The following is a 12,958-nucleotide window of genomic DNA, read 5'->3' on the forward strand; positions in this document are numbered from 1 at the left end:
CCTGGCTAGTAACTGTGTTTTCAGTAGAGACTGGGATTCACCATATTGCCCAGGCTGGTCTCGAACTCCTGGGCTCAAGAGATCCACCTGCCTCGGCCTCCCAAAGTGCTGGGATTTACAGGTGTGAGCCACCATGTCTGGCCAGTTTTCTTTTAATTCCTTTTCTGAGATTAAGTCTTCCTTGATCTCCAGTATATTACAAAGACTAGCGAGTCCCAGTCACCTAGATTCAGACCCTCTATTTTTACTTCTGCTCCACAGAGAAAAAAAACACAAGTGTTCATGGTTACCATTGTGGGTGATCCTACTTTTACAAAAGAATTATATGTACTTCTCTCACCTTCTCCCTGCTTCCCCAGGAAACGCTAAAAACAAGTTGTCTTGACTCAATCTCATTTCAATTCAGTAGTATCTTCTTTCTTAAGACAGCTCTTCATAAAGTAGATTATGTGACTGTAGCCTTGTTTCTAGCAAATAACATTATCATATATACTCACTCAAAAATCATAGTATGACCATAATAAATATTAAAAGGAACAGTGATTTTCCTATTTTCAGAGGTCAAGCTATAGTCTTCCATGATAATGATAATAATTTTATTAATAAATAAGATGTACTCAGTATTTACTAGATGTCAACAGTCTTGCTGACTTGGCATTATATTATCATGATTTTCTAGTAAGGGAGATAGAAAGAGGTTAAATAATTTGCAGGTCATACAGCATCATACTAAATGAGGTAAATGGGGGAAAACTCATTTTGTTTCAGGAACTGTTTTCAGCTCAGCTCTATTCATGCTTTCTGTTTCATTTTTTTAAATGAAAATTAATTAACATTTTTTCTCCCAGACTTGTTGTGCTAATTACAGGATATTATTCTTATGCTCACATTCCTAATCTTTCCAGTTTCTGGTATTTAGACACATTTGAAAGAGTATATGTGGAAGAAATATTTGGACTTAACATGTTTTACATTGTAACATTAGGATCAGTTTTATGACAGCTACCCAGAACTACAAATCCATCATATAATAGTCTTACGTAGAGAATACAAAATCCTGGTATTCTCCTTCCTGTTTGCCATATTGCACCTTACTGGGCCGTTTGAACACCCATGCCCACTGCTGAGCCTTCCATTGCTACAAAAAAGATCACAGAACTATTTCAAATGCATGGATATGAAATGCCTGGAACTCTGCCAAAATCCTTCTGCCCTTTGAATTTTAAAAATGATTATGATATTTAATGCAAAATGTACTACAAAGTAACAACCATTTCTCTGTGCACCAAAAAAAGTATTGTTCATATTTGAGACTATGTAGATTTGTGAGAGCAAAGAAGAAAAAAAGAGAAGAGTTATAAAAAACCAAATGTTCTTCTCTTTTATTATCTATACAGCCAAGACTAGATATTTAAAACAGTGTTTACTTGGCTTAGTGACTTTTTTCTTTGCACGTCTTAAATTTCAAGATGTCCATCGAACATTCTCCTCTACTAACTAAAATCTTGTTCTAGTGAAAAATACTTCGTTCAAAATTTCTACGTGCTGCTAAAATGGATCACTTTCCAAAGAATTTTCACAGCTGTGGGTACATTAAATATCCTAATGTCACTCATCATTTATCTGACATACTTTGAATGAGTAGCAGGTAGAATTTCAAGAGGAATGAGGAATTTCAAGGGATATGCGGGCATTCCAACAGCATTGGCCCTTCTGTTCTGGAGAAACTGCTAGCAAACTCACCTAGCCCGGGGCTATAGGAGTTCTTTTCCCAGATGTTTTGCTACATTGTGGCCCAGGGAGATGCCAGGTCCAAATAAAGGGTTTCTGTCTGTTCACAGGTTAACTTCACTAACCCCCAAAACAAGAGTTAATTATGCATGTGATCACTTCTAAATTCAAGGCATCACATAAGTGCACAATCTAAAAGAAACAGCCATAAAGCCAATCATTATCATCATATTCAAACACATTATATTTCTCAATATAAATCTTAAGTGGTAAATCAGAAAGTTGCTTCTCACTTGTGCATTCATTAATTGAACTGACATATGTAAAGAGCTTGCTATGTGGTAGGTGTTATGATAGACTGGGAATAAATAATAAGTAAGACAAGATGAAATGAGATGAGATACCCTTTGAAAAATGTGTTGTATTAAAATTAACTGTTTCTGACCCTTTATCTCCAATATGTTATGAGCAAATGAAGGGTAGGGACCACACCTTTTTCGTCTGTATATTCCCAGCCTCTAGGGCAATGCTAATCAATATTTATTGAGCGACTAAATGAGTGATCCATATGAGCAAAATAATTTTCAGATAAAAAATGTGTTATAGTAGAGGCGTGTTGTGGAAGCAGAGGGAGGAAGCAATTCTCTCCGTTAATTAAGCCACCAAAATGTGTGAGAAAGAGCAGTTTGAGTGCTGTGCCTCTGCTTGTCAAAAATGCTTACCAAATGTTTTTGTAAAATATGTTGGTAAAAGAAGAGCTTCTGATTTTAGTACTCTTAAATAGAGAAATAATTCCTTCTGCCTGTTCAAGAAAGAATCAGTCAGAATTCAAATCTTACTTAAAAGAACTTCGAATTTCTCATGGGATTTTGTAACTTCAAACAGGAAACTCTGTTGGCAATTTGGAGAAAATTTACCTTCTGTACATAGCATCCACACCTATCGATCAATATCTGTTTGTTGTTTTTCCTTCCTGTCAATAACAAATATTCTCTTCCCTGCAACTTTTCCATATAAATAATATATTCTTAGTTGAAAGAAATCAGTTTGTCTCCTTATAAGATTATGGGAAACCCAGGCCAGACGAAAGCAGTTTCTCACGTGTTATTATGACAAGTCCAATTTCCAAGTAATCCAAATTTTTAACATAAAACACTCTACAAATCACTATACATATTTTAGCCAAAGAGTAAGTGCCTTCCTCTTTCCATTTTCAATCGGTTGTCCCCTAGAATAACTTGAAAAGTCTCAGAGTGAGAAAACAAAATGTAGAAGAAGATAAAAGATTTAAAGAAACATTGATTTATGAAGCCATTTCAGTTTGTGCTTTTGATAATTTGGTTCTCTTAAATACACTGTTACATGTTAATTATATGCCAGTACACAATTTTATTGAGATTTTTTGAATGTCAATCTAGAACAAGAAAGTAAAGTTTGTATAGGCAAAAGTTCCAGGGTAATTGGCTTAGAAACAGAACAGATTCCACTATGTCAAAAGAATAATGGAGAAAATGAATAAAGTGTGTATTATGCAGTGTGTTTTCTCTCTACATTGAAATGGAAAACATTATAAGTAAAATATTATTATTTTATTTTAAAAATAAAATTACTTTTTTTTTTGAGATGGAGTCTCGTTCTGTCGCCAGGCTGAAGTGCAGTGGTGGGATCTTGGCTCGCTGCAATCTCCACCTCCTGGGTTTAAGCGATTCCCCTGCCTCAGCCTCCCAAGTAGCTGGGATTACAAGAGTGCACCACCATGCCCAGCTAATTTTTTGTATTTTAGTAGAGACGGGGTTTCACCATGTTGACCAGGATGGTCTTGATCCCCTGACCTCTTGATCTGCCCACCTCAGCCTCCCAAATAGGCGTGAGCCATCACACCCGGCCAATTATTATTTTAATAATAAAATGGTATGCTAATATTAATTCTTTAAGCTTTTACTGTGCTTTTTATATTACCGAAGAATTAACTGTACTAGCAGCCTTAATTCACAAAGACAGACTTAGGTGGCCATGTGATTGAACCACATCACAGACTCCTAAGACTGACCCCGCCCCTAAAAGTCTGTGATTCATCCAGACTTGTGCCCTGTGATGCATCCAGTCTCAAACACATCTGGCTCTTTTATGTCTTGAGATAGCAGTCAGAATTGCACATGAAGTTGAAGGCATACTGCCATGGCTTTTCATAAAAGCGAGAGAAGTATATAGACTTTTTCTGTGCACCTCCTGATGCTGCCCCACTCCCAGGCCATTTGGCCTGAAGTTTTAGGGAAAATCTATGTTTTTCAACCTCAGCACAGACTGGTGGGTTGGCTTCCCGGGTTGCAGCTGACAGCCAGCGTTCCATGGGTGCAGTTTTACTACCTTACTGCAAAGGCATTGCCATAGACATAGTCACTTTGGAGCAATATGCTGCTTTCCTGCTCATTTGCACAGGACTCTGAGGAACTTCCCATTGTCCATCCTCATGCACTTGTCCTTCTGCTTCCTCGACACTTAACAGATTTTATTGGCTGTTTGTAAATCAAACTGGTCCCAACTAACGACAATTCCTGATGAGCATAGCTCTTAAATTTTTCCATTTGGGATGTGTCAGCTTTTCTCTATCCTTGCTTCCTATGTTAATGCCAATGCCTTTTTTCACAATGAAATAGGGGCCCTGGTCCCATGTTTTGCTCAAAATATGGGCTGATAACCAGAGGAATATATGCCACCTAACTGTAGTTGGCTAAGTAGCCAACAGAAGACACTTTTCACTTTGGATTTCATAAAATAATTTCGTGCAGAATAATCTCACAGCCTCTATAATTTATTTAAACAAATCTTCAGAAACATAATTTTTTTGTTAGAGAATTCCTGAGTTTGAAATTAGGGTAACTAACTATAGGGACTTTTTCATCACCAATTTTTTTCAACCATTATTTCCTACTCACAATACAACTGTGCTTATGTGATATATTTACTTTTCCAAAAAAGTTGATATTTTTTAAAGGCCCCCTCTTTAAAATTGGACACTCTCCTCTTCACCCTATTATATTTACAAAAAATGTTCTTTTTAAAAAGATCCATTTGTATTTAAGTCTTTAGTGCTCCCATTCTCTGTTGTAGAGTCAGTCATCTCTGCTCACTCCTCAAACCCCATAAATATTTATCCAGTGCCTGGGGTAAGCAAAGTAGGAACTCACCCAGTCTTGGTGTGCTTACCATGACCTAAATCCCTGCATACCCCCAGAATCCTTCTTCATGACAGAGTCACATTTGCAATCTGGCACAGTAGCTTGCATAACAATAGATTCCAGTGGCCTAATTTCACCCTTGAGTTCCTGCACAACTCTCATTCAGCTGCCCTCCACTTGGTGATTTATCTAGATTTATTGTGTCAATTTGGCAGAATAGCTCTGATATAACCACTGTTGGATCTAATATCATCAATCTTCCATTTCCAGGAATAATACAGGACTGGCAATCTCCCCATGATCTTCTTCATTAAAAGCGAAGGTCTAAGAGTACACCTATGAGCTATCATTGTTTCATCCTTTGGAGAACTCTCTGTTCCAAAATCATCGGTGGTCCATCCTCTCCTTTTAAATAAATTATTCTCTCTCGGATTCATTGAAAGGAACTGTATTGCTCTTGAAGCCTCACATATAATACTCCTCAATTTCTTTGCATTTTGAGGACCACATTATTGCTGTGTGATTGCTAATTTTCCATACCTTGTAGACTTTCTCATTATTTGAACCATGTTACAGTTTAGGAAAAAAGCTAATTACTTCCTGAAGTCAGATGTTTGATACTTCCAGTTATCCATGTAATGGGAGGACAGGAATAATTTTGAATAGGATGGTTTTTACAAAATCATTGCATTTCTATTACAGCTACCTGCACTAAAATTAATAAACAACTCACTGAGTGGTTGGACACTCAAAATTCTAGGTGTAACTTTTATCATGATTACTAATCATTCCTTAATATAAGAAATATATTAATCACTAACTCTGTGTAAGACCAAGTGCTAGGCGCTAGGAATTCAAGCAATTCAGAAAACGTCACCTCTGCACTGAAGGATCTCACAATGTAGAATCCAGTCACATTGCAGACATGTAAAAAAACACATCAAGGTCATTCAGTGTGACAGATGACACATAATAGGTAAAAAGTGAAGGGCAGAGTGATTTCCTAGACATCTAGGAGAAAAGCTGTTTTCAGAGCAGGGTGAATAATGATATTGAGTGGCATCTTGACAAATGGATGGGAGGGTTGTGGGCAGACCATGTTAGGAAGGGGAGGGGCCAGGAGGCATTGAACAGTTTGACCATGGTGTGCAGTACAACAACAGAAATGGTAGCAGAGGAGACTAGACGAGACTGCTGGGTGCGCCAAGAGCAAACGTTAGAACTTCATCCTGAGGGCAAAAGGTGGCCAGGGGATTTTAAGCAATGAAATAATATGGTCAAATTTGTGATATGAGTGTGCAAGCAGAGAGATCATTTCGGAGGTTATGACCGTGTTAAAGCAAGAGCTGATGGAAGCAGTGACAGTGGGAATGAAAAGAAGGGAATTGATTCAACATGCAGGTAACAGGTCTAGCTGAGTCCTTCAAACATTTGTTCGGGGTGGTAGTAATTAAGGAAGAGCAAGAAATCAAAGGCGACCCCAACTCAGGATTCATTTTCAGGTAACTAGGTACATGGTGCTTCTAATAACCAGCAGAAGGACTGCGGGAAGAACAGCAGGTTAGTACTAAGGTTAGTCTGAGTATTATGGAAGAGCTCTGTAAAGATAATGAGTTCTCCTTTGAACGTACTTAGTTTGGCATGAGGTATCTAAATGAAGGTTTCCGATAAATGATTACATAAATCTGGTGCTCAGGCTTAGAAATAAATATGAAAGAGTCAGTAGCATAGGGTTCAGTCAATTTTGCATTCTGGCTGGTTGTACTTGAGGTATTACACTAAGAATGACAGCAATAATGATAAATAACACATGATCCCTCTCTGAAACATAGTAAGGAACAAAACCACAATTATTTGTATCTTATTCCTGTCATATATAAGGTATATGAATCTTATTCATGTATTTATTCCATGTCCTAAAATAAGGCTTTGCCAATACAAACTTTACTTACCTTTCAGACACATTATTATTTTAAATAACTCTTTTGATCATTCTTAAGATTAGCAACTATCAAATAAATGAATTACTAACGTGGTATAGTTTCTGATTCCAAAGTATGAGAATAAACAGTTGATTCCAGCTGGAAAATCATTTAGCTGAAACATTATACTTTTTATCATATCCCCTTTATATCACATTTGTGAAGGACAGATTTGTTATACTTCCTGAATCAATGAAGATTTGGCAGCACTTATGTCATTTGGGTAGAAAGAAAGTGTTCAAACAGAGCTTTTACTTTTTTTTTTTAAGACAGAGTCTCCTTCTGTCGCCCAGGCTGGAGTGCAGTCGCATGATGTTGGCTCACTGCAACCTCCACCTCCTGGGTTCAAGCGATTCTTGTGTCTCAGCCACCTAAGTAGCTGGTATTACAGACGTGCACCATCACACCTGGCTAATTTTTGTATTTTTGATAGAGACAGGATTTCACCATGTTGGCCAAGCTGGTCTCAAACTCTTGACCTCAGGTGATCTGCCCACCTCAGCCTCCCAAAGTGCTAGGATTACAGACGTAAGCCACCATGCTCGGCCAGACCTTTTACTTTTGCCCCTTTAAAATAGCAGCTCTCTTTGAAAAGTAAATATATCACATAAGCACAGTTGGCTTGTGGGTAGGAAATGATGGTTGAGAAAAATGTGTGATGAAAAAGTCCCCATAGTTACCCTAACCTCAAATTCAGAAATTCTCTGACAAAAAAAAAAAAAAAAGATGTTTCTGAAGCTTTGTTTAAGTAAATTATAGAAACTCTGGAATTACTGTGTGCAAAAATCATTTTATGAAACTCCAAGTGAAAAGCTTGTTCTGTTATTTAAATCCATAGTTAGCGAGTAGATATTCCTCTGGCTATCAGCCCATATTTTGAGCAAGTGACATATACAAAGAATAAGCTAAGAGATTCTAATGTCTCTTAAGAAAAGGAAACATTGAATAGACAGTTTTTCAGATATGTGCATTGAATTGTTTTCACAACCTTTTATAAAATGGATGTGCTCACATAAGGCATGCAGCTATGTATCCTGTGATTTCCATAGAATGGAAAATGTCAAACCTTGTTGCTGGAAGTGCTCCAAATTACATCATGTTTTGTTTTTGTTTTTGTTTTTTCTATTACCATTAAACAGGGAAGGCCATGGTAAAATTTCAGTATTTGCTGTCAAAATGGCTTTAGCCACATTGTGTGGAGGGAAGATCATGGACAAATTAAGATGTAAGTTATTATTCCTTGTGTCTCTCTTTGCTTTTCCCTGCTAGGTACTACCCTTTTCGCTCCCTCATTCCCCCATGTCCCCTGCCCATTTGTATCTTTCCTCATTCTATGAGAGTTGTTTGAAATACATTTTTCACTGATGTTTGGATTTTGTCATAGCGATATTTTCATATTAAATGCTAATGAAATGAATGTTTTCCTCTACTTAAAACCTGTTGAGTATCACCAACTGGCCTCTTTCTGAAATTAAAGTAAAATAAGCGCTCTTTGCAGTTAATTGTGCTATACTGCCTTACAGGTGGTACAGGATGATAGGGATATGAAGGCTTAGTGGGGAACTTTCCCCTTTAAGTCTTCTAAAAGCAAGGCTCCTGGCACATTTCCTCATTCTTCTCAGCCAGCACTACTCAAATCACTAGGAACTCCAAAGGTTTCAAAGCCAACAATGTCAGGAAAGAAGAATAGGAATTACATAGAGACAGCACTGACAGAGTCAACTAGATGCCAATAAAAGCATGGTAGCTAAAGTACATTGAGTAATTGTGGGCCTTAATGAATATTTTGTCCCTAAATATGGTAGAGTTCCTTAACCAACAACACATTGGGGATTGTTTGTTTGTTTGCTTTAGGTAAAGAAACTGAGACTTGTTTAACCATATGGCTAAGATGACACGAGGATTTGAACCCTGGCTTTTTTTTTCTACACCAGTGGGTCACAAATTTTAGCATGCATCAGAATCACCTGGAGGGCTTTGATAAAACGTAGATTCCTGGGTCCCACCCCAAGAATTTCTGACTCAGTAGGCCTAGGATGAGGGTGGGTGACAACAATATTTATTTCTAACTGGTTTAAAATGATGTTGATGCTGCTGTTTAAATTTAAAATTTCCATTGAACCCCATCCTTTCCCCTAAATAGTATGAGTTGGGGCTATAATACTGTGTTAAAAAGGGCACTGTTCTGGGAATCGGGAGTTCCAGGTTGCAAGCCCAGCTGTGTGACTAATTTTCTGAGTTATCCTTCGGCAGTTACTTCGCTTCTTTAGTCCTCAGCCTCCTTCTGTATCTTAAATTTTGGGATTTTGTGAGATACCCATAGAGTCACACCTGGCTGCGTGCAGCCGTCTGTGTGGTTCACAGCACACGGCTCACCTGCTGCCTGTCCTCTTCTGAATGAGAGCTCTTGCTTCTTGATCCACCCAGAAGGAAAGAAGAAAGAAAGACACAGAAAAAAACCTTTTGTTCCTTTGAAATTTCCCCGGAGGTGCTCCAGGGATGAATCCTTTCAGTGGACCAGTGAGTAAGTGACAGGGACAACAAAGCCTCAGGGAGCCTCAGGTAGCCACACAGCTTCCCTCACTTCTGGGACTTCCCTCTATGGAGAGCCAAATGCAGCCAGGATTCAGAGAAGCCTAGCCAGACCTTAGGAGGAGCCATGGAGCTTCCCTTTTGTTAGCCTGAAAGATATAGAAAATTAAAAACTGTCTACCTCAGTGCTTATTTGAGAGAGAAGGTGCTGACACCAAGGACTTTAAAAAAAAAAAAAAAAAAAAAAGCTTCAGAGTAATCCTCGAGCATTTCCTTCAGGGTTAAGCCAGAAAGAGAAAGTTTAGCAAAATGAACCAAGGCTGAGGAAGTAAGTTCTGAGAACCTTGTCTGCAAACCCCAACTGGCCATTTACAAAGAGGACATTAGATAAATGTAAAAAACAAAACAAAAGCTAAACAAAAAAACAAAAAAAACACTTGGGAGATATCTAAAAATACCTATTTAATATTATATTAATAGGTACCTGGATAAAAGGGTCCCATATTAAAATAAGTTTGAGGAAAACTAAGAAAACCAGTTTTCTGCATCTCAGAACGTCTGTCAGCCTTTAACATACCAGGTGAATTCTGAGCCCTCGAGGTCCTGGTGTTTGCTATCTTTCCACTCAGCTTTGCTCAGTGTAAGATTTCATCGTCCTCCGACGAGTAAGGGTGGAGGGTGGAGGAGGGGGGCTGGTGGGGGTGACAGTCACAGGAGTCACATCTCACTACAGAGGTCCCCCAGCCCTTACAGCTCATCACCTAGGGTGGCATCTCAGACCAATTACTAAACTAGTTACTGGTTAGAGAAAAAGTATGACAGCAATGGTCATTGTATAGTCCACTTTTACCTCTTGGGCTCAGAAGGGCCGTCCCTTTCCCTCAACCCATGAGTAACCGATGAACAAATGTGGGACAAATAAAGATGAAGGGAATGGTTGGTAGGTAAGGGACTAGCAATGTCAGCACTGTTACAAATCTCAAGATATAACTAAGTTATTGATCAGATCTTTACAATTGTGAAAACCCTTCCAGTTCTCTCTTGGGTCCAGGAGTTCAAAGGAAACAGTATAACTGCTACAATGCTTTCTCCTCACCACATTCCATCAACCTCCAAAAAGCACTCTTTAGTGGCCAAAGTCTATCCTCTTTAGGGCAGTGAAAGAAGCAACAAATGCATGTGTCCCCTTGGAGGTAAACTAAGTTTTCTAGTCTGCAGAAACATGTTCCACAATATCACAGACTCTGTAGAGCTACAGATAGTGTGACCCCAATAAATCGCATTCCCCACTTTGAGAGCAGCTGCACCTGAATCACACCCTTAAGTGTCCCTGGTTCTCTGACTGAGGAGTCACTCTTTGTATAGTTAATCCTAGGAAGATGGTTTTAGCGGTTTCCAGGTAATTTGGTTAAAATCAATTTGACCAAAAACAATTTAATTAAAGGTAATTTGGTCACAAAAATCTCTTCAGAATGTTAGCTGGTCAAAAATGAATATCCTGAGTCATGAATATTTCTAGTTTCAGTGATAATTATTAATTGAATGAGCGAATGTGGGCAAATTTACCCAGAAAATCTACCCACAGACACCATGGCTGCCCCTTGGTGAGTGGGCTTGTGAGTGTTCCTATTGTATTCTTTTGCTGGCTTGCATTTTAATGATAAAACAGGTAAGTTAGCCAGGCATGGTGGCACATGCCTTTAGTCCCAGCTACCCAGAAGGCTGAGGCAGGATGATCACTTGAACCCAGGAGGCAGAGGTTGCATGAGTTGAGATCACGCCACTACAGTGGGCGACAGAGCGAAACTCCATCTCAAAAAACCAAATCAAAACAAAACAAAACAAAACAAAAAAAAACAGGTAAGGTCATGATTTTCTACATTGCTTCTGTAATAAGAAAAAAGTAAAATGAAGGGATATGGAATGTTTCAGCCTTGAGGGTTTTGATTTCCCTTCTGTAAAGTTTTTCTAATTCACGTTAAGCCAAAATGCCAGCTGTGCTTGTTTGGCAATTTTTCTATTTTTGTGCATAGGGATGAGAGCTATTTAGCTTGTTCCAGCTACTCCCTTATTGTTGGGGAACACAGAGCAAGAATAATTGAGAATGTTAGAAATTTTAAAAAACAAAGAGAAAGCAACAGAAAATTTGAAGTTGATTTTCTTAATGCTTTAAAATGCATTAAAAGAGGAAACAACACTATGTTGCAACATAATTTCCGTTAATTATGGCTACCATTCACTGGTAGGGTGTTCCCTGTGTAATTTCAGGGAGCATCATTGACACAGCCTAGGAGATGAAGGGCGCCCCCTGCAGTCATGTGCCATGGCAACCTAAACATAAACTTACCTAATAATACTGCTTTTTTGTCAGATTGTTCTTGGCCCAATTATAAACTGTTTTAATGGGTTGGAACATTTGTTTATACTTCTGCCTTAGGGATCCTGGATAGTTCTAGGGATCTTAAGGTATTCTAAATTCAATGCTGTAAACCTAGTATGTCATGTGCTGTTCTAAAGCTTTGGGGAGGACTTGTTTTTAAAATACTAGTATTATGGAAAATACTGCATATTTATTGAGTTTCTATTACTAAACTGGTTGTTTTGCCTCTATGCCTACCCCTAGGGTTTCTAACGCACTGACCTACTTTAAATTCTTCAGTGTCTCCCTCAACATCTTCTGAACACAACCTAAACTCCTCAGTAGAATTCAGCCATAAAAAAGAATGAAATCCTGTCATTTGAGGCAACAGGGATGAGCCTGAAGGACATTATGTTAAGTAAAATAAATCAGGCATGGAAAGATAAATACTGCATGTTCTCACTCATATGTGGGATCTAAAAAAAAAAAAAAAGCTGAACTCATGGAAGTAGAATTGTGCTTATTCGAGGCTGGGAAGTGTACGGGGCTGCAGGGGGTTGAGGGGGATAGGGAGAGGTTAGCTAATGGCTACAAAATTACAGCTACATAGGAGGAATACGTTCCAGTGTTCTATAGCACCGTAGGGTGACTATAGTTAACAAAAATTGATTGTATATTTCCAAAAAGCTGAAAGACAAGATGTTGAATGTTCCCAACACAAAGAAATGATAAATGTTTGAAATGAGGGTAATGTTCATTATCCTGATGTGATCATTACACACTGAACACATGTATCAAGATATCACTCTGTAGCCCATAAATATGTACATTAATTTTTTTACTCAGATAGAATCTCTGTAGTCTTATGGTTAATAAACTATTTGAAACAGCAGAAGCCCTTTATAAATGGAATATTTAATGAAAATGAGAGTCAATTCGTGTTCTCAAAACCATAATCCAATAAAAGCCTGTGATATGCTTAACATCTGACTTTGGTGTAAAAACAATGTTCCCAGATTACATTTTGACCTTGAAAAATTAAACCTAAAGTGAATAGAGGTAGCACATTCACAGCAGTTTATCCCAGCAGCTGTGCTGGCTTGGTGACAAGCTAGTTAGCATGGTGACAAACTATATAATAGCAAACCCTTTCATTCTAATAGTGATTTGCACAG

The 12,958-nt window shown here is 38.2% G+C and overlaps 1 protein-coding gene across 10 annotated transcripts in view; it reads left to right on the forward strand.

Moving 5' to 3' along the window:
* DTNA (dystrobrevin, alpha) overlaps positions 1-12,958 on the forward strand; it is a 396,613-nt gene that overhangs the window by 303,046 nt on the left and 80,609 nt on the right. For all 10 annotated transcript variants that reach the window (XM_011974402.1, XM_011974405.1, XM_011974411.1 and 7 more), the window contains one exon: positions 8,032-8,117. In XM_011974402.1, coding sequence (XP_011829792.1) covers positions 8,032-8,117 — 86 coding nt within the window. The remainder of the gene's footprint in view (positions 1-8,031; positions 8,118-12,958) is intronic.

Source organism: Mandrillus leucophaeus, unplaced genomic scaffold, assembly GCF_000951045.1.
Source record: "Mandrillus leucophaeus isolate KB7577 unplaced genomic scaffold, Mleu.le_1.0 Scaffold145, whole genome shotgun sequence".
Classification (NCBI taxonomy): domain Eukaryota; kingdom Metazoa; phylum Chordata; class Mammalia; order Primates; family Cercopithecidae; genus Mandrillus; species Mandrillus leucophaeus.